Below are 23035 nucleotides of genomic sequence, written 5' to 3' on the forward strand. Positions count from 1 at the left end.
GTCTATAGAAATTTCTAAAAAGGCCTGCACTCCAACTATAAAAATAGCAAGGATAAAATACACATGCAGTGGAGTGTTGTAAAGATTTTAAGGGTCCTTTTCTGAAGTGAATCTACCCTTTACATATAAGCAGTGGATAGCCATAGGTTCACATGGCATTAATACATCTTGCTTACAGAAAATGCTTAGGAAAAATACACTCTATAGGAGATAAAAAGAGGGATCATCTAGGACACTTTTTCTCACTGACCTACTGAATTTACAGGTAACATCACTAAAACGTTTCTTAGGATTGCTGAAAGGCAGTTTTCTTGAATTGTTTAAGATAATTCAAAGACAGAAGTTGGCTGCTTTTATGCTTCTGTAGTCCAGTTACTTGTTTCTTCCGCTGTTTCTTCTATGCCTGTCTAAACAGTACTTCTGTTGACTGAAAGAATGATTGTCCCTCAAGCACAGAGCACAGCAGACCCAGTTAATAAGCTGTGCTCCCCTCCACCAGGCTGTAGGCCATCTGCTGACTCATGGGGCCCCAAGTTAAAAAAAATCGGGAGTGAATAGTCAAGCCCATAAAATCAAGAAGGAGTTAAAAAGAATATCTACAACAGAAGTGTGAGCTTCTCTAAAAAAGTCTTTTACTACATGCAGCTTTACCATGTCTTGTACAGCAGGAGTGATGCAAGAGGGAGATGGACCATTTTCCATTTAACATGGTATGACAATTAGGAAATTGTACATTTCCTAACATTAGGAAGTGTTATACAAAGGGTGTTCCTTTTTTTTTTTTTTGCCCCAGTCTGCGGGGTCTTCCGAAATAAACCAAGAGTGATTTGCACTTACAGTGCTGGGGCTTACTGAAATAAACTATAATTAAGAAGATTCAGGAAAAGGCGAGAATAACACAGACGCTTCCTTCTATCACCAGATAAAAATCAGGCATGAATGTAAATATTCCATTTTGGATCAGTACTAGATTCTCCTCCATTTTAAGTTCCTAGACTGGTTCTATCAGCTAAAAAAAATATTTTTGTGGAAAACCTAATTTATTTCTGAAAGTGTTCCAGGAATTGTGAAATAGCATCTTCTTCAAGAAAGATGCTATTCCAAACCCTTATCTGATCCTAAAAGCTCACCCTGCATTTGATGCATCCTTCTTGATAAATCCAAATCTGATCATCAGCACCGACATCCTCCATGACCTGTATTCTAAGGAGCTTCAGATCCTCTAAGTTTCCGTTGGTGGACATGAATAAGCCTGTTGCTTTGTTTCGAAGTCTGAAATGTATTCGTTTCTGGAAGACAAGGACCCCGGCAATAGTCACACACAGGAAGTACTGTGAGGAGCACAGAATAAGCATCAGCAGCAGGGAAGGAATCAAAGGTGAGGCTGGACTAGGGATAATTGCGACATCCCTCAGAGATTGGGAGGCGACCAAATCTCATACTTAAAACTGAAACTAAAAAGTTGAATTACATTTACAAAAAAAAAAAAAAAAAAGAAGAAGAAAAACATTTCAGAAAAAAGCATTCAAAGCCTGGAAAAGGAAAATAAATACCTGAACAAAAGGTCGTAGAGAACCTATCTGGCGGCAACCACTGAACTCGTACCAATTCGGGACTTCCGCTGGTGACAGTAGGAACTGTCGACCCCTATAATTGCCATATTCATAAGTAACCCATCTGGGAAAAAAAGAAAACCAGAGTAAGTGGCAATATCCATTTGACAATTGGCCTCGATTATTTTTAGAGTGCTTCCCATTCTTACACTGAACTTTATTCTTTAAATATACATTGGGGTGGAAAAGGAAACTATCTTATTTTCTAAAACACTTAAAGCACTCATTTCTTGACAAGTAGGAGATTCTTGGTCCATGAGTATTTATGCCACAAAGATCCACTCCTGAATGGAAGCAGGTGAGTCTTTCCCTCTAATAAGGCAATGACATGCAGTCCTTTCCACAGGGCTGCCCCATGCTTCCTGTGAGGCTTTTGTCAAAACATTTTCAGTTGTAATACTTTATTTAAATAGTTACTATTTGTAAAATTCTTAGTGTGTGGCACATGCTAAGTATTATATAAGGGTTAAATAAAATAACTCAAAGGTTTATTTAAAACAAGTGTAATCTTCCTCAGTCCAAAAAACTGCTGAGGATACTCTGGTCTCTCTGCCTGAAGATGCTGGCGTCCACATCTGAAGAAGTATGGGTTCTGGCACACACTGGCATGCAGGCAAAGCCAGCAACCTTTCCTGTTTGGCTGATTTATGATATCAATGAGGAATGTTCTCTACTCTTAATCCTGGAACTCTAAAATGTTATCATCTTAGACATTTTATCATAGAAACAAAATATTAATTAAAACTTTTCTGGGAAAAAAAAATATATAAAACTTTTCTGGGTGGGGGGTGGAAATCACCCATAATTCTACCACCATAGTAATCCATATTTTTTTTAAAAGATTTTATTTATTTATTCATGAGACACACAGAGAGAGAGAGGGAGAGGCAGGCTCCATGCATGATCGACATGGGACTCGATCCCGGGTCTCCAGGATCAGGCCCTGGGCAGAAGGTGAGCCACCCGGGATGCCCCATAATTGTTTTTAAATAACTAGGCTGGCCCCTCCAATACCTGATGCATACAGGTAGATTATACCTATTGTTTTTATGGGGGAAAGAAAAATGCTTTCTTAAAAATATTTATTACATGGATAGTCCTTATTCATTTTTATATCTTAATTTCGAAATTATTTAAAATTCAGAAAAATCTTCCCACGTTGACCTTTAATCATTGTGTACAGCATCTACTAATCATTCCTAGGTCAAGGAAAATCCCAACGCTACTCCAAAGCCAAAGGACTTGGTCTTTCAAAGGAATAAGAAAAATCAGCTCCTTTTCTTACTTAGTTAAAAAAAAAAAAAAAGTGCTCAGTATATTTACTGAGCACTAGTTTGCAAAGGATTCCCCTAAGAACTTGAGAGGAGCTTAAGACAAAGTCCTTACCTTAAGTAAATTAAAAATCTGGATGAAGAGAGGAAAGTGACCTCACATGTGGCTTTTCTCAATGGAAAAACTATACTATGAAGGTGCATAATTATTAACCCTTACAGAAAATAAAGGGATAAGAGGTTCTATTTCAGTTTGCTAAGGTAGCGCAGGAAAGACAAATGATCAAACCTAATTGGTAAAAATCAAATAGTTTATTGAATAAAAAGCAGGTAACTCACTTACATGCCACCAATCACCTGAACAGAGCGTATCTGTGTGTTGAATCCTAGGGATCGGAGATTAACTACTTCTGCATTGAGTTCAATCTTCTTTCCTTTGAAGTCTTCTCTTTCAAAAAGAATAATTGTTGGTTCAGAAAATTCCTGTCAAGGAACAAAAATAGTTTCTGTCACTCAGCTTTGACAATAATTTGGACTTCTACAGAAATAATCTCCTTAAAGGACAACTTGTAAGGTGGGACCAGGCTTAGCCTGTCCTAAAGCGCCTTTCCCTGGAGGTCCGGGTGTTCCTGTACTCCAAAACAACAGGGACGAAGGGTGGAGGGGCAGGAAAGTTTTCTACTGCATAGGAAGGTAGGTAAATATAATGGGGTTTTAAAGCGGGGAGGACATATCCTAGGCACAAAAATATGGGTATTTGAATCATCAACACTTGTCATTTATTTCCAATTTTGCCATTTTTTTAATTGGGGATAAGGAGGGGCTAGGGAGCCATGTTCGGAAATGGCGAGGGCAGTGGCAATCTGGAGGCTAGTGGTACAGTGGCAATGACCTAATCAAGGAACCTTCCCCTTGGATACATTTTTCTTTCTTTCTTTTTTAATACTTTATTTAAATTCAGTTTGGCAGCATATAACACCCAGTGCTCATCCCATCAAGTATGTATGCATTTTTCAAATGCCTTTTTTGTTGTTGTTTTAATTGTAAGACAACAGTGTTCCCAAGCTTTCCTGTAGGAATAATTGTTAGGAGAGAAAACAAAACCAAACCAGGGTGGAAGCCCCCTGTTCAAGCCATCATTCATTTTTAAGAGGACAAGAGCACAGATGTCCACTGATTTTCAGAAAATAAAAAGCTGGCAGCTTATGCTTGTTTTCCAAATTACAGACCCTTATGACCCTAGTCTAAGCTCTAATGATAATAATCCTAAGATCATAAATAATACATCAAAAATTCCCTAGTCGCTTAAAGTTTTGTGGTTAGGGTGTGTCAACTTACTGCTTCATTTACGTGGATATGCCCCGACGTGTACAAAGATTTCTGTCGAGCAGTAAACAGAGCAGATGAGTATATAGAGGTGGTTTGTACGTGTAAGAATGAGGTTATATAAAATATATAAGGAAACGACATAAGTAGCAAAAGTGGCGTGAGCATATATTCCAAGTACTAGTTGATTTGAAGACTTGACAACTGATGTGCGTGTGTTTGGGGGGTGTGTGTGTGTGTGTGTGTGTGTGCGTGCGCTTAAATATAGATTTGGAGATAGCTTTTAGACTCCTAAGCAAATTAAATATCAACGTTTTAGATATTTTATTGTTTATAAGCTAATGAATCTTCCACATCATTCCAAGTTTCTCTGCTACTATTTTCACATCTCAAGAAAGGTCAGCATTTTAGTTATTTGAACAGGCAGGGAAGGACGAGCTAAAGCCACCTCCTGTATGCTCTTCCTACTTTTAAAACTCAAGTCATCAACTACATGTGTTTAAGGCTTCTTATGAGAGATCAGCTACAAAAAGACAAGTATTTCTACAACTACAGACAGACATATCTGGACTTGAACCTCTGCACTCTATCTTGATGTTTTGTTCTACTGAACATTGCTTGGGCTACATCAAAATGAAAGGTTTCTGTTCAAAAAGGGACACTATCATCTGAATTAGCACATATGTGACGCACTGGGAGAAGACGTGATTGCAAGTCCTTAAAACAACAGAGCGATTTAAAAACCAAGACTGGGGGCAGCCCGGGTGGCTCAGCAGTTTAGTGCTGCCTTCAGCCCAGGGCGTGATCCTGGAGACTCAGGATCGAGTCCCACGTCGGGCTCCCTGCATGGAGCCTGCTTCTCCCTCTGCCTGTGTCTCTCTGCCTCTCTCTCTCTTTGTCTCTCATGAATAAATAAAATCTTTAAAAAAATAAAAAATAAAACTATGAGGACTTTCTGCGACTCAGTAACAACAACAAAAGACACAAGACCTTGTAACAAAAGATAAGACCTTGGCAAAGGATATAAAACAGGCAGTTCACTGAACAGCAAACCCAAGTGACTAATTCGTATGTGAGATACCAGTCTCACTAACAGTGAAACATACTTTCAACCCAATTTCTTCAAATTGATGAAAGTGAGAGAATTCCCAGTAATGGTAATGACGTAGAAACCAGGAACCCACATGCTCTCCTAGTAAGGATCTCAAGTAGTGGAATTTGGCAGTGCCTAGAGAAATTCATGCACGTGAAATCCAGCAGACCCACTCTTATTTATTTTTGTTTTTTTTTTTTGTTTTTTTTTTTAGATTTTATTTATTTAGTCATGAGACACAGGCAGAGGGAGAAGCAGGCTCCTTGCAAGGAGCCTGATGTGGGACTCGATCCTGGACCTCAGAATCAGACCTGAGCCGAAGGCAGATGGTCAACTGCTGAGCTACCCAGGCGTCCCAGATCCACTCTTTTAAAATACATACCCCCAGGAGACTTCACACAGGTCAACAGGGATATATGTGTGTGTGAGAGGATTAAGTAAAATAAAATATGATGATGAATACTTTAGCCAATTAGAATCAATAAACTGGATGTACGTTCAGCATAATGGGCAGCTCTTAAAATTTTTTTAATGTAAGTATTGGGTTTATAATGATGAGAACTATAGTATCATACTGTATATAAATTAAAAGCCAATAGTTTTTTTAAAAATACACTTAATAAGAATATCCGAGCTGTATCCCATACACATCAGAATGGGTGCCCGTAAAGGAGAGAGGCATAGAAATAGGAATCGGGCATGCAATGGAAAAAAACAAGATAGGAAAGGGACCTTGAACTAATCCTTGATGACTGTGCCATGGCTGACTCAACACTCTACACCTGAAGTCTGAGAAAACAGCCAACCAAATCAACTTCTATGCCAAAGATCTAAAAAGAGGGGCGTATGGGTGGCTCAGTCGGTTGAGCACCTACTTTTGGCTCAGGTCGTGATCTCCGGTCCTAGGATCAAGCCCCATGTCAGGCTCCCTGCTCAGTGGGGAGTCAGCTTCTCCCCTCCCTCTTCCACTGTGCTCACTCTCTTCTCACTTGCTCTCAAATAAATAAAATCTTAAAGAAAAAAAAAAAAAAGATCTAAAAAAAGGCCAAAACATCACAGGAAGCAAAGTTCTACTACAACTGTTTTCTCTGCATCTGACTTTTAAGTCCTGAGGAAGCCTGCCTGTGCCCCCATCAGCTGTGTGAGCCCCACATCTCTGTGACACCGTATTCACACGGACATACTTACAGCATCTATAAAACGAAGAGACTTGAAAGTTGCTCCAGGCAGGCATCCCATTGCAGAGAGACAAGGATAGTGGCCTTCTTCCAACACGTACTGATTACCAGAGAAATTTTCTCCATCATATGCAACCCAGCTACGATAGGAAAAACCACATATATGTAGAATATGTAATTTGAATATTCCTATTCAGGAAGTCTGATTTTGAGAGGTAGCCTGTTATAAAGCACAATGCGTATAGCTAACCGTTCTTTCTTCAAAAATATCTAGGCCTATTTACTGTTTTCCATCTTTGGCAAATTAATATTCATAAGTCAGCTGTCAGTTTGGCATTTGGGAAACAATTTTTTTTCTTCCTCCATGAAATTATTCGTGTTTTTACCTGTATACCTTCCAGTATTCCTCGGCCCTCTCCTGGGTGCCACCATTCTTCAGCCCCTGAGTCCTCTCTGAGTAATCCTTCAACCTCCACAGCTAGTGGATCTACTGATTTCCTCCCCAAATTTCTCTCTTTTATCCTCATTTCCAGCACCTCTGTACTGGGCCAGGAGTCCAAATACCACAGTGACTTATCTTTTTATTTTTTTTTTTTAATTTTTACTTATTTATGATAGTCACAGAGAGAGAGAGAGAGAGAGAGAGAGGCAGAGACATAGGCAGAGGGAGAAGCAGGCTCCATGCACCGGGAGCCCGATGTGGGACTCGATCCCGGGTCTCCAGGATCGCGCCCTGGGCCAAAGGCAGGCGCTAAACCGCTGCGCCACCCAGGGTTCCCTGCCACAGTGACTTAGACAAGTCATTTAGCCCCTCTGGGCCTCACCAGTGTCAGTAACATGGTGATTTACCATGCTTCCCTAGAAGAGATGGGGTTTTTTGGTTCATTCTTTTAATCCAACAAGTGCTAACTGAGGATTAATTGTGTGCGTCGGGTACTTCTCCATTGCTGGGGACAGAAGAGAAGATAAAATCCTTGGTACCATCAGGTTTACACTCTAGTTAGCTGAGGCAGACAATAAATGAACAACAAAAGTACCTAGCTGGTACTAATAAGTGAAGCAGGCAGGGGATAACGAGGAACTGGGACAGAGATGGAGGTGTGTGCTAATAAACTGGACTTTTACTGTAAATCTGTGCACTTGAATGCTAAGCCAGTGCAGTTTCCACTGTGCAATGCTAAATGATAGGCTGGTGCTGTTGAGACCATAAAGAACTATATGATTAAAGGCACCATTACTATTATTATTATTATTAGACTTAATTCTTCATCATCTGCACAGATGGCTTCAAGAGTTTTCCTGACCAACTTTCCATGACCTTGGGCTCTCCCCTCCTTCTAAAGCTTTTGTAAAACTATTTTCAGCACAGCACTTCGAGCTCATTGCCTTTCCCTTCTTGTGTTTTCTGTGGCATCCATCTCTTACGCTCAGGGGTAGCCTTCATGATCTGATCCCACCTTCTCCACAGTACAAAGACCTCTCAGCTCTGGGGTGTCGTGCTCCTTGATCACATACACACCAGCTCCACGCCAGCCATGTACTGCCTATCATGCAGAATGCCTATCCTATTCCCATCTACCGGTAAAAAAAAAAAAATCTACCTTGAGAGGCATCTTAGAGATTATTTAGAGTCCTGGTACAGGTGACAGGACAGGCTAGAGAGCAGAGAACTGGGTCTGAATCACATTGTCCGGTGATGTGATGCCATGTCACCCTCTGATGTCCGGCACTCAGATGCTGCAAAGCACAGTTTAGTACTAACAGGGCCTTGTCTCGTTCGGTGGTTTTGTATAATATCAAGCAGCTAAAGGTGTCACTAAATACTTGCTGATACGTGAATTCTAACCTTTCGCAGCAATTAGGCTCCTTCAGCCCACTGTTTTACTTACCTCCCTCCTAAAACTCTGCAAGACTTGGTAGAGAACGAATCATCAATTTGACTTGTTGTTTCTTCAAAACCTTGACTGCGACCTTGAAACTCTGGTTCTGAAAACAACTGAATCTTTGAAAAAGTAAACAGAAACACGTGAAATTATTTTCCTGAACACATTAACTCCTTCAGCCTTTGAAGTGATGCAAACATGACCTGTTAACTCTTGTTACAATAAACTACTATGAATTTTATAAATCCTTTAATTTTCTATTTCTACATTAATGATCAATTAGAAATACTTTGGCCGCACCATTCAGGCTTACTTAATTCAGAGACATCAAAGGACAAGCCAACAATAGAGGCGGGTTTCTATAGAACACCCTGTTGCGACAAGCGGTGAGGCATTTTAAAGCTTTATTGTGGCCAAAAGTAATTGTTCATCAGTTCTAACATTTACAAGAAACTTTATTTTGGAAACATAGTATAGTTTTCCTCCCTCTCAATGGAAGATACTTGCTGACTTATTAGAATCTTGTGTATGCCAATAAAGGAGGCTACAGTGGTGTTTGTGCCTCTGTAATTAGGGCTGTCTGAACTCTGAACACTTCCATTAAAAAGCCTAAATGACAAATGTAACACTTCAGTTGATGCAGACAGTCAGCACTCAAAGGCTTGCATGAGAGACCATATAAAAGAGACCATATAAAATGTTTGTCTAATGCAGACACAGCAAATATGAAAATTCATTTTACTGTTTATCACAATAACTATGTATTGTTTGAAATATTAATCCTAGCTTACTAATATAAACTGATCGGTATAATGATATCAAACTCAACTTTATATAAATAACATTTTATAAGACATTTAGATATGGGTAAGTGCTATCAAGCATTTATAAAGGAAACCAAAATCTATTTTATTTTATTTTATTTTATTTTATTTATTTTTTTCCAAAATCTATTTTAAAATATCCTTATGCTCTCTGGTATAAAAATGGGTAAAAACTAACAAAATGTCCCAAATGCCTCACATTTTACACATAAGATCAGCTTTTCAGCAGAAGCCCCTAATTATAATAGATTATTTTTTAAGTTACCTGATTTCGTCTCCTTGGGCCAGTGAAAGAATCCTAAAAATTTTTAAAGGGAAGAGAGAAGGACATGAATAGACTGGACATATCAAAAAAGTTCTTTCTTCCAGCTCATGAGCAATTACTGTTAAAAATAATCTCAGAACAGTTTCTATCGTGTTATGTATTACATAAATTAGAAGTCCACATTGAGGAAATCCAGAATTCAGTTAAATATTCTCATATGAAAGTATAACTCCTTACCAAACATATGGGTTGAACAGAAGAGATCTTACAATTTTTGCCTCCCCAGTCCTCAAAACTGGTATAGAAGCCTTTATCCAGTATATATTGTTCTCCCGTGAAGTCAGGATTCTCATAGGCTACCCACCTAAAGAAACAAAAACACTGACTTGTTATAGTTTGTACTTTTTTTTTTATATAGTTTGTACTTTTTATGTATAATAAAATTACCAACCCACTTAGGTAAATATGTATAAGAAACTTCCATTTGTTTTCATAATCAGCCATCTTAATTTTTCTAATCTCTATTAGTCTCTTGGGAGACTTGTCTGTATGACAAATCGAAGTGACAAGTGAAAGTATCTTTACTTGAACCTTTTGGTGTCCTCACTTATCAAATACTAGTCCCTGAGAAAGCCCCAGTGGGGGATATTTGTCTGTATTTCTTTCTAATTCTATTCTGAGGAAACCATCTGGACTTCCAAGAAGTACCTGTAAAGTTCTCTTAGTAAGCAAGCAAGAGTTTTTTTTTTTTTGTTATCGACATCTGTATTTTTCCAGAAAGATTACAAGAAACTACCTCTCTGTTTTTTTTTTTTTTTTTTTTTTCCTCTCTGTTATACAACAAATCACACTGAAAAAAAAGTTGACCAAAGAAATGCTTTGGAAAAAGTACAGCAAGGGGAAACAGCATGTGCCAAGGTCCAGAAATGTGACAGACTCTGGTGTATTGGGAAACTCTAAGAAATTGGGAATTACTGGAGAAAAGGAGACACTGAGTGGGGGAGGGGCTGAAGCTGGAAGGGAAGAAAAGATCAGAGGCACAACAGAAGTATAATACCTCTATTACAAATCATGGCAACTTCAGTCTTTGAGTGAAAAACACATTCTTCAGGTTGGCATGTACACACAGAGAGATAAGAACTCTAACACTGTGTGCAGGAAATTCAAGCCAACGTGAGTAGTGAACTACCCTTGAGTTTAAATATTATTTGAAACACTAAAATAAAGATGATTAGTAATTATGCTACCTTGATATCAATATGTAATCATCTTTTTATATGGTACATTGGTTGAAGTTCAAGAACTGGTTACCTTTATAAACACATTGTCCTCCTTTTTGCAAGGTCATCATATTATTTGGGTTATAAGTTTTGTTTCCTATGCAAAAATTAACGATTTTAGCCAAGCTGATTATAAAACCAAAGTCTCCGTATCCTGAGTGGACTTCCGTCCATTTGCATGATAAAAAATTGCTCCAAATTTACCATTAAAAAAAAAACAAACAAAAAAATACAGCTAAGTAATTAAAATTTTATTTGGAATAGGATTTCTGTCGTGATGTGTCTATGCACAGTAAGCAAAACTGAACAAACACTCAGATACTAAAATCTCTTCTGGGATGTTTTCTTTTGTTGCCTCGCAAGTGACCTACACTCAGAGGATAATCAACAAAACCAACTTATTGATGTGATGCTACTTTCTAGCCAAAGATAGTCTTTAAAAGGTTTTCACTTCTGTTATATTCAAGAGCTAACTCAGCGTCTCCTCCTGAGTTCATCTGCTGCCCTGCTGATCTGCTCACCGCTGAAAGGAATAATACGTATATGCCTGCATTTATACTCAAAACTTTCCAAAATGCTTTCACATCTATGACCCCACTTAATCTATTTTACAGAAAGGAAAACCTTAAGACACAGAAAAGTGAATTCATTGATTCTTTCAACAAACGTCACCTGGCCATTCATCATGTGCCAGGAACTAGATGGCACTCGGCATGCAAGGATGAAAAAGACAATCCTTGCCCTTGAATTTACAGACAGCTGAGAAGTATCACAAGGAATTATTTGTTGGCATTTCCTGAGTGGGGAATAACTTGTCCAGGGTGACACAGCTGATTAGTGACCAAGGATGACTGGGCCAGGACTGTGTTTCCCAAGGCTCCCCATGCTCTTTCATGACCCAGGCTGCCATTTCCCTTATCAGGTTTCCTTTCATTTATTCTTCCATTGAGCCACACTTAAAACAGTCCACACACTTCATAACTAGAACAGATTATGATTATACTGTCAAAGGGGCTTGACCTTAGACAAAAACTCAAATACAGGTATTATTTAGGAAATGAACAGCAACCAAGGAGAAAAAGAACACTGCAAAAATCTCCAGGATCAAGTAGCTTATAACAGCTAACGCCTGTATGTGCACTTCCGACCATCTGAACAGAGTAAGTGCTGGAAGACCAGTCAGCCCATTTCAGAAAATACTGCTCCCCCACTTCAGAACCTCATTAGCAATTTTTAAGACCTATCCTTTAGCATGGTGAGGCGAGGAGTTAGGAGACCTCGTTCTAGCTATGGTCATGACATTCACTTCCAGATAACTTTGAAGGGGTCACTTAATCTTTGTGAAAGATCGTATTTTCATTTATAGGTAAGGAGGTTGGCCAGGATCCCAGTGCTGACATCGTGTGAGGTTATACAGCTCCTGGGAGCCTGGGTGTGCTGCCTTTGCTCACATGGCCTTTGGCTTGTGAAAAGAAGTGACAACTAAGTAAGAGCATGGAATCCTGCTGTGTGAGGAGGAATATCTGCACAGCAAGAGTATCTACAAAAACCAGGATGAAAGAAAGGAAGGAAAAGAAGGGAAGGAAGAAAGAGAAGAGAAGAGAGAAAAAAAAAAGAGGTTAAGTCATATCAGAAAAAAAGTATTCCTGGCAGGCTCTGTATCTGTAATAAGTTACAGAATTTACAGGTGGCTGAGAAGTATCACATGGAATTATTTGTTGTTTGTTCTGAGTGGGGAGTGACTTGTCCAGGGTTAACAGAGGGCTAAAAGGCCTTTTTTTGCTTGATTGACTTCTGGTTTGGAGGGGAAAAGGCTGTGAATGGGAAGAGATGGAATGGAACACAGGAGAGAAGGCAGTTCAGCAAGCCTGGGAGGAAGCTTTAATCCAGCTTCTTTAGTCCTTTAACAAAAATCCAGATTTCTTTTTTTTCAAATCACTAACAAGTGAGAATGTTCTATTTCCTTATAAAACTAAAATAAATCACTTGTAAGGAAACACCCAACACCACATAAACTCATCTAATTCATGGAGGTTGAAACAAACAAACCACTTATTAGGATGTTACTTGAATTGACAGTAGTGTTCTTTTCCTTCCAAGATGCAGCCCCAGATGCATCACCCATTAATAGGAGGGTTCAAAAAAAAAAAAGAAAACTCAGATCTGAGATTCTTGGGTATACCTATAACTTATACTCGAGACTTGTAAGAAAAAGATTCCTTACTGTCCTTGTTTAAACATATTCTGTACACATGAATCAACACTTCTCGTTTATAAGGTTGATGGGGGTGGTGGGGAGAGAGCGAGTACAAGTACCAGCAGGTCCCAGGCTGCTGCAATCACTGCTCGGAGCTTAAGGGCGGCAGGGCAGCCTGGCCCTTCCGTGGAAGGGAAAAGGAAAAAGAAATTCAAACAACAGCACTTTTAATTTTTTAAGCTGGACTCTAGAAATATTTCCTTTTGTTCTTAATCTTAAAACAAAAAAAGTTAGCTCTGTTTCCGCCATTTGAACGAGATAGCACAACGTGAAAATGATGAGTAGAGCTGAACAGGGAGTGTCTCCTGATGTTGCAATAGAAGCGGAATCCAGTTCTCGAAACCTCAGTTGGATTCATGAGCATCCTTCCCGAAGGCTGGTCTCTGAGCTAAACATGAGTTGACTGCCCGGGGAATTTATTGCCCGTGTGATAGGAGAGAGCACCTCCTGGGAGACACCCAGAACAAGAACCTCAAAAAGGTTTCCTGAAAAGTTTTCGGGTTCCATCCTGAGACGTGAGGAACCAAAGTAAAATTCTTATTTACCAAGAAGAATAAAGTCATTGAAATCATTCTTCTTTGAAACCATTAAAAACAAAGAGGCTAGTCTTCCTCCCTCGTGTTGGCACACCTCGGCCTCCCAGCCCACAAGGACCAGGTCCCACGCCAGCTCTTGGGCCAAAGTCTTCCCCGTGTACAAACTGGAAAGTAACTTCTCTCTGCTCAGTAGATTCCCGGAGCACGTAATCTCCAGGTCTTTTGTAGCAATGATTATGTTTTATATGAATACTGTAACCTCTGTGAGGACACCATACAATGCTTTGCACATAAGAGACCTCAGTAAGTATTTGTCCAATAACCAACCCAGTGAACCGCGAGGAAGCAGCTGGTTCTGGTTTACAGAAGCCCTTCTACAACCACACAATTTAAAAGGAAGTGGTGGTGATGGGGGAGTGATGTGTGCACACCTCCTTTCAACTTCCCCCAATACCACAACTCAACTGCTATAACCAGAGAGAAAGCCTGGCAGGAAATACAACTCTAAAGGACTAAAAATCGAAACCTATAAAAACAACGTTTTATAAAGGAAACTGACTTCAAGTAAACAAAAACTGGATTAAAAAAAAAAAAAAAAAGACTGGCTCTGGGCACAAGCATAATGTACATAAATGCCCTAAGGGAACGCTACCCGGCTTCCTTCTGCTTCCTCTGCTAGCATGACTGGACTCGGACTCATGCCACTGATACACCTGTGAGCTCCAAAACGTACAACTGTTTTTCGAGACTGAGTCGGTCACTATTTTCCTTCTAAATAGTGAACTTTAAAGCTAATCTCAAATACTAGAGGGCCGTGGCAACATTTCAGATGACTTCTGCTGTACCATATCTTTTGTCTACAGCAGATTGTAAAATGTTAGGGCTCCATGGCAGGACCCAGTTAGGAGGCATTTCCTGCTAAGAATGAAGACCGAGAAGTCCCAGATGTCACCCTGCCAAGATGGTGCCACAAGCAACAACCTACACAAGGATTTGGTGAATATCACTAACAGTAAAAGCATATTACATTATAAACACAACTCCGATATCCAGGGATCCTATGGGAAGCTCCGTGAAACATGATACAATTGAGGTTAGAATGATCCCAATGGCCTAGGTTACTCATGACATAAAACAAAACAAAACAAAACAAAAAACTTAACATCAAACACTTTCAACAGAACCAATGTCAAATAATTTCATAGAATTATTTAAGAATACTCTCCCTTATATATAACTGACGTCAACCTGGATAATAAGGACGATTGTTTAACTTCTCTTAATAGACACCTGTTTTGCCCATCTGATATCTGTCCCCATTCTTTCTGATATTTCCGGGGATCAACTCACCCCAATCGTCCTGTGGGATGGAGCCTATCCTGCTCCAGGACTGGGCACATAACCCAGGTACCGTCATCTCTGTGACTACGGTGCTTGGTTCAGGCAGGTACATACAACCCAAGCTGAGAGAATCAATGTTAAACTTGGAAACGTTGTGGCAAAGAGAAGCTCTTTCCACTGGACACAGTGAGAAGAGCAAAAGGCAGATGATGCTGCCTTAGGGCACCAGATGGAAGTAGCCTGCCTTCATCAAAGCCAGCACAGAAGAAAAGCCCAATCAAGAGACAGAGAGCAAGTTCTAATGACAGCGTCTACACCCTATATCCAGCCACGACTGAGGCAAAATCTTTCCAAGAACTTTTAAGTTATGGAGACCAATAAATTCCATTTTTTTAAAACTTACACCAATTTAGGTTGGCTTGTAGTTGTGTGCATCCCAAAGAATCTTGACTGATCATCTTTCAATAAAAGCTTACATTAAATAAAATAAAATAAATTTAAATAAAAGCTTTACATTAATAAAGCATTCAATGGCTAACTCCAGGTACACTGAAACAGTAATTTTTCTGTCAAAATAATAGTGAAGAAATAAGATGAAGCAGATGTAGGATGTAGGGGCTGAGGGCAGGCTACCCCAAAAAGTACCACAATGGCATATTGATTATTTCAAAGTAAAGTTGCTTAAACAGCCTGTGTAAAGACATTCAGACCCTCCTCTGTCCTCCTGAAAGCAGGAAATAAATCTCCCATGTGAAAGGTGCCCTCCCTGTACCTGGAGGTAGAGACACACCCTCATCACCAGAAACAGGGATTTAGAGCTGAGAAGGCCAGAAAAACAAACCTTTAATAATTTACATTAGCCCAAATTCTGTTTAGAATTCCTTACTAATTGAAGCTTCCAAACAAGTTTTATCCTGTCAATTCCTCAAAAATATATTGTCTCTCTGTCTAAAACATATAAAAACGGCCTGCCTTGGTCATTTCTTTGGGTCTCAATTTCATTACTGGGCCTCCATGAGCATGTAAATGAACTTCGGTGGGGTTTTTTCCTCTTGTCATCTCATGTAATCTATCTTATGTCAATTTAATTCTTACACCAGCTAGAAGAATCTTGATGGTATAAGAAAATTTTTCCTCCCCTGAAAGGACTAGAGGAAAATTGACGGGACTTTACCCTAACCTCTGTTTTCTGGTGTTAGATCGTTATTTTTTTATTTGATTCCCATCATAAGAAATCCAGGAGCTCTTCCATTCTGCAGAATGATAAGAGAAGTGAAATCTGTGGGTTTCTACTATCATGAAACCCAAAAGTCTACTGCAATATTATATTACACATGAAGAAAAAGATTATATGAGAAGGATTTTAAAAAGCAGTTATGAAAATATTGTGGCAGTATGTATTAAATGACTGATTTAATGTTGGTATGTTTATCTATTGAGTGTCTACTCTGTGTCCGAGACACTATTAGTTTAATACAACCCAAGGTAAAAGTGTTTAAGATCCCAACAGGGTCATTTCACTTACACTCCACTCAGTACATTAATAGACTGTGTCTTCAATCCATATCCGGTCTCCTTTAAGTTAGCAACAATTCCTAACACATCAATACTGGAACCTTTGGATCCAAAGTTTTTTTCACTGTACATTATCATGTGAGCATTTGAAAAATCCTATTAAGAAAAAAAAAATTCAAAGTTCAAAGGCTAGCCATTTATTATTCAAAAAATATCAAGTATTAGCCATCAGCTTTTCTTTAACTTACACCTAATATAGGTCGTAAAGACTGAAGTTCTCCATTGTAACCTCCCCAATCTTTCCAGTCCTTGTACTCCCCTTCTTCAAGCAAATACTGATGACCTGTAAATCCAGGCTTCTCATAAGCAACCCAACTGCAACAGAAAGAACATGAAGGAGTAGTAATTTACATTAGTGCTAACATTTTTCCCATGTGTTTAACAGTTTTATTAACAATTTCTAATAGTTATGAAGCTAGACACAGATTCATGCATTACAACCATCGGAATTCTTTTCTGAAATTTAAGAGACTAATAGAATGGCCCCCTAAAGAACAACCTAAGAAATATACATCAAAGTTCTGTAAAGGAGTATAGGGAGTGTGTGTGTGTGTGTGTGTGTGTGTGTGTATGTTTAATAAGAAAGACTCAAAAGAATTTCAGCAGGAGTGCTTGGGTGGCTCGGTAGGTGAAGTGTCTGACTCTTGATTTTTGGCTCAGGTCATGATCTCAGGGTCTTAGGATCAAGCCCTGCCTCCACTCATTCTCTAATAAATAAATCTTTAAAAAAAAAAAGAACTGCAGCAAAGAAAACTGGATAAACTTTCTTCAATGAGTAATTATTATATATTTTTGTCTATTTACAAGACCATTTTTAGTGTATACTTCTAAAGGAAATACGTAAGATCTATAAAGTATAAAATGTCATAAAAATAGCAAACTAACAGCTCACTATAGTATGGAGCATAATATTAATAAACAAGATGTAAATATGATCAGTCCGGACTAATTTATCAGCCTTGTTCAACTGACTGGCCCCAAACCATCCCCTCGAACTGCCATGTGAAATCCGGGTCACAGTTAGCTGAAAACATGTTTAAAATTCACTGTACCATGTTATTTGTAATGGTTTTTGGGTGGCGGCGGTGGGGGGTGGGAATGTGATACTACTTCACTAAAGGGATAAAAAAGAAACCCCTCTGGTTCCTCCCATCTACTTACATTCCTCTCAGAACTTTCATTGAGCCCACAGACGTAAATGATGAACTGTCATCTGTCGTTTCCTCTGTTTCACCTGCTTCCGTGATAAAACTACACATTTCTGTTTCTAGTTCCATACATTTTCCTTCAAAGAAAGGCTTTTCATAAATAACTACCTATAATAAAGATGAGATATGCCAGTAATTGTAAGAAGTTAAAGATCTCAACAGCTAAACATTAAATCAGTCATTTAATACCACTACATCCTAGAACACAAAACTTTCTGATATTTTTTTAATTAACTAAATAGCAGTATTTTATCACTTTAAAGCTCAGAATTTTTCTCCTGATGTGGTGCAGCCCAAAGACAGGTTCAAATGATAGATTATAAATAATTGGTCTAAAAAAATTGGTTTTTGTTCAATGTCGAAAACCCATATTTAGGATTTTGCTTAGGACAAACTAAGGAATCAGAGACTCCCCTATTGCCTTAAAAATGGAATCCAGGGACTACTGGGTGGCTCAGCAGTTGAGTGTCTGCCTTCAGCCCAGGGTGTGATCCTAGAGTCCTGGGATCGAGTCCCACATAGGACTCCCGGGATGCAGCGTGCTTCTCCCTCTGCCTGTGTCTCTCATGAATAAATAAATAAAATTAAAAAAAAAAAAAATGAAATCCAGAGGCTCCTGACTAGATTCGTTGGTAGAGCACGCAACTCAACTCTTGACCTCAGGGTCATGAGTTAAAGGCCCATGTTGGGTGTGGAGCCTACTTAAAAAAAAAAAGACAAAATATAAATGTCATAAATGTGCAAAGTAGAAATAGCAGAGAGGGAGATCTTGTGTTGAGAACTAAGTTTTTTCTGGCTTACTGGCAAGCAGCAGCAGGCCCCGCAATTAGTAAATACAACCACAAATTATAAACTTAATACACCAATGAACCTTTTAGGCCATGGCTACACATACTGTGAGTGATTATTAGTGCCATTAGTAAGTATCATCTTCCAGTCTGAGCGATGGTATGTGTCAGCTGGGACAACTTCCTCTAGCTGCAGTTATGTTTTATGGAGGTTGCTACGTAAAATCACGTAAATATGATCTTCATGGGGATGGCATGGGAATAAAATTTAAAGTATATACATGTTTACCTTTGGATCTGTAGGGAATTCGACTTTACGTCCACCCTGAAAAGAAAAATAATACAGTAAGAAAAACGGTTCTCCATTGACAGGTTCCCATTTTATATCACTCATGGCGGTGAACCTCCCAGCGTGAGTGCATCTGGTTTAATTTCTGTTGCAACAGCTCTGAAGTCACCAACGATGCAGAGGAAGAATGAGGAAGACTGTGTACAGCGGAGGTGGTCTATAAGCTGAATCTGCATGGTAGGTCTGTTTTTTAACCCAATAAGCTGCATTGTGTAGTTTGTTTTTAACTCAGAAGATGTCTTACAAAAATGCATCTCTCTCATTCCTCTTAAGACGAAGATTCTGAGAGGCAGCGACCCTCCCCTTGTGCACTTACTTCCTCTCCACTGGGCTCATTCTCCAGCCAGGGCTTGTGCCCCGTTTGCCTGTCTGCACCACTCTCTCAGTCCAACTCCCAGCCACCCTCGCTCAGGTCTGTTTGCTGTCTGGCCCCTGCAGGTACTTGATTTTGCAACCCACGGCTTACAAAACTGTTGAGTTCACACAAGTTCACAACACAATATGGTCTGGAGGACTCTTGAAGTAATCAGAGGAACTGTTAGATAGAATTGAAAGTAGCCCAAAGGAGGGGTCTGTGGGAGGAGTGGCTACACTCTTATATTAGGGTTTTTTTTAAATGCCCCCCCCACCAAATAAAAAGAAACTCACTAAAAATAAGTCACAGAAAAAGGTATTATTACACAGAAATAACAAACAGGGCAAGAGTTAGAATCAGCAGTGGGAAAGTCAGGAGGTTATTTTCTACCCATACAGAACAGCTTTTTGAAAAGTGTAGCCAGAGATGCTCAAATGCACCAAAAAGAACTGTAATTATAAAGGAATGTTGCTGATTTTATCAACAAAGCAGAGCTTAACCAACCAAGTGCAGTAGCCCCTCCTCCATTATCTGCATTTTCACTTTGCAGTTTGTTACCCAGGTCGAGGACAGCCTGGAAGCAGACCATCCTCCTCCTGACATGACTCAGAAGGTCAGGAGTAGCCCAACGTTCCTAGGGTTGCCTCAGCCCCTCACTTCACTTCAGCTGTCAGGCGGGCACTTTCTCATCTCACCTCATCACAAGAAGGGCGATCACAGTACAGGAAGATATTTTGAGAGACCCCACATTCACTAAGTTTTACAGTGTATTGTTATACTTGTTCTCTTTTATTATTATTAGTTACTATTCATCTCTAATTTAATTTTGGCCTAATTTGTAAATTATAATAAATTTGTAACTTAATTTATCAATTAAACTTTATCATATACCTATAGGAAGAAGACCTAGTAGATACAGGGTTTCGTGCCATCTGTGATTTCAGGAGCCCACTGAGGGTCTTGGAAGGTGTCCGCTGTGGTTTGGGGGTGAGGAGGAGACCACTAAGCACCCTTTTCCAAGGCATCCTTTTCCAATGCCATAAACGTCACAGTTTTGTAAGTTATTTCAAACAGCCTTCAAAAGCTGGGACAATTCTTTCATATATTCCCAAAACTAAACTTTGTTCTTTGAAAGTGAATTTTAGAAACAAATCATTTATAATGAAAAAGTCATTTATAGCGCAAATGATTTTTGCATGTGGACCCACAAACACGGAGGTAACTAAACCACAGGCTTTGGCAGGAGGGGTAAAATTAAGATAAAAATCACCTCCATGACTTTCTAATTTGATTCAAACTGACTCCAGAAGACAACTGCAAAGTGCAATTTCAAAAACATGTTTGGGACAAGAGCCTCACTCGTGCCCGGGGTAGTCAGTGAGCACCTACTACCATGTGGCACGCACCATGCTCAACGCGGAGGACGAGACAGGTGCAGCCTGGATCCTCCCAAGGCTTCGGGTTTAGAAGAAGAGGTAGAAAGAATAAGACAAAAGACAGGGATAGGGTCGGGCGAGCACAGGCTCCTTTCTAAGGCAGACACTGGGGAGGACGATGTTTGGACATCCAGCCCGTTTGGACATCCAGCCCCAAAGCCCCCAAAGCTGCCGTCCACCCCCGCCTCTGGTCGCCACGACTGGGCCGGTGCCCAGCCTGCCCTGCCCTTCCCCAGCTGCACCCAGGTTCACGCAGAACCCTCCCCACATCTCCATCTAACACGGTCCTGCTTGCTTTCTAAGACCCAACTTGATTGAGCCTGAAGCTCTCCTAATCATGGCCCTTCCGGGTCACATCACCTTCAAGGTGGATGTCATCTATCCTTCCAGAGTTTTCCATAAAGGTTTAGTTCTTCACTGTCTTCACTTCCTAAACCACCCCTGCGCTGGAGCTTTGTGCACCTGCCCACGGCTCTGCAAGGCCAGGACTGCCTCGAACGCAGAGAACCCGGGCTTAGCCACAGGTTTTCATCTAGAGCGTCCAGCAAGTTATCCTTCCTATTACTTCCGTCTAGCGGAAGGTTCTGGCTACTACAGAGCTGTGTTCTTTAAAAAAAGAGTCGGTTTTATTGCTTCGAAGTCACAGCCTGTGAATTCTCAGGGTCAACCTGACCAAGAATCAGACCCCCCAGAACATGGTGTTAGATTTCATTTTTACCATTTTCAGAGGCCGCATGGACCCAATATACGCCTCTTCTGTATCCCAGAAGGATAAGTCGGGGTATTCACCAGGTTCCAGGACAAAAGGCACACCCTGAAATCCAGGTTCTTCATAAATGAGCCACCTAAATAAGAACCAAGAGAGAAAAGAGAGGACTCATCATTTGTTTCCAGGGCCTGCAGGACCCCACTGAGGGGAAAGGAAAAGAACGGGATGATGTGTCGGGACCGTGTTCGCCTACGCTCGGACACCAGAGCAACGTTAGATTCATGGAGGAAGAGGCCATTATCTGCTCCTCCTCCTCTTGACCTTTTACCTGTTTCCTTATGGTTTTGTCCAGTTACTTCAATGTTTGTTATTAGCTGCTTCAAAGCGTAAATGTCTCTATCACTCCCAGTAAGAGAAGTAGCTATTCTGTGGCCCCGTACGGACGTAGAGAGGCCCTGGCTAGGAAACTCGAGCCTTGTTTTAAGAGGCGACATGTCATTTGTAACCACAGAACCGGATGTTTCACCTATTCATTTGTCACAGGGCCCAAAACTACTAACCGGTAGCATCTACCCAGAGCGTAAACGGAATGTCACCTGGAATCTGATCCAATGCACACAACGGTGTTATGAGGAAGGGACACTACTGTCCCCGTTATACGGATGAGGCTAAGTTGCCCAGGGCCACACAGCTGCAAGTACCAGGTGCTGGGCTGAGCCCCGCTGCCCCCGAGCCAGGCTCCTAACTGGTTTTTGGTAGCAGTTTTTCTCATGCCAGAAAGTGCACATAATTTATGCTTTTTACAACGACTTAGGATCATCACCAGGAGCGTGACAATGCACAGTGGTGTCCTGGGGGCTCTGCAGGGCGGGAGGGCTGCTTGTTCCCAGGCCCAAAAGCTTTCCGAGTTCTTGCATCTGATTTTTACGGCTTTTCAATACCACACCCTTTTATCAGGCTTGTCAGCTGTCACTTCTGCTGCGGTCAGAGAACCAGCAGCCCCCACCTTCCTTTAATGTGCTAGAAAGCAGGAAACCAGAGAATCATGCCAGTTAGAACTGCCTCTTTAGCAGTCTTGTAATTTCTTAGTTCCGGGGAGAATTCTGGGGAAGGCGAGGTGGTGGAGATGGGACTTTTCCGGTACGGGAGGTAGTAACGCGCCCCCTTCGTTCACAAGGATGGTGATCACTCCTCCTCTCCCATTCCTTGGTAGCCTCGCTATCGTACTAGCCGGAGAATTCCACTTTCCCCAGAACACGGCGCCAAGAAGATAGTGGCCGTAAATCACATTTGTTACCAGCAAAATGAGCTCGATTCTCCCTCTTTGCCTTCTTCTGGTTCCCAGTTTTGGCCCAATGCACATTCTGGGTGATGGGTTTTTGTTAAAGACGTCCTTGGATAAATCAGTTGCTTCTCTAAACTCACTAATTATACAGGGATTTACGCTCGAAATCCTACTGAAGACCCCTCAACACACACACACACACACACACACACACGTTGACAGACAGAGTGGTGTATGTGTGGGTGATCAAAACTAATTCATCCACATGGTTAGAAGTCAGGGTAATAGTTGTACCGGGGGTGGGGGGTAAGAGGATGGCAGGAGGAAGCTTCTGAGATACTGTAATGCTCTCTTTCTTGATCTAGATGATGTTTACACTTTGAAAGTTCACTCAGGGTATATGCTTACGATTTGTCCTGCACCATTTTTTGTACAAATATTATTACATAGACTTCAATAAAAA

General features: G+C 40.4%; 1 protein-coding gene across 1 annotated transcript in view; it reads right to left on the reverse strand.

The window, feature by feature from the left end:
- The window catches only part of CRYBG1 (crystallin beta-gamma domain containing 1), a 47878-nt gene that overhangs the window by 5010 nt on the left and 19833 nt on the right, over positions 1-23035 (reverse strand). The window contains exons 7-18 of the mRNA XM_077902908.1: positions 21297-21423; positions 18728-18763; positions 17604-17758; positions 16631-16757; positions 16393-16538; positions 9691-9817; positions 9454-9486; positions 8371-8483; positions 6492-6621; positions 3228-3367; positions 1554-1677; positions 1131-1289 (exon numbers count right to left, since the gene is read on the reverse strand). Of these exons, the coding sequence (XP_077759034.1) occupies positions 1131-1289; positions 1554-1677; positions 3228-3367; positions 6492-6621; positions 8371-8483; positions 9454-9486; positions 9691-9817; positions 16393-16538; positions 16631-16757; positions 17604-17758; positions 18728-18763; positions 21297-21423 (1417 nt within the window). The remainder of the gene's footprint in view (positions 1-1130; positions 1290-1553; positions 1678-3227; positions 3368-6491; positions 6622-8370; positions 8484-9453; positions 9487-9690; positions 9818-16392; positions 16539-16630; positions 16758-17603; positions 17759-18727; positions 18764-21296; positions 21424-23035) is intronic.

The sequence above is a fragment of the Canis aureus genome, chromosome 7, assembly GCF_053574225.1.
Source record: "Canis aureus isolate CA01 chromosome 7, VMU_Caureus_v.1.0, whole genome shotgun sequence".
NCBI classification, from domain to species: domain Eukaryota; kingdom Metazoa; phylum Chordata; class Mammalia; order Carnivora; family Canidae; genus Canis; species Canis aureus.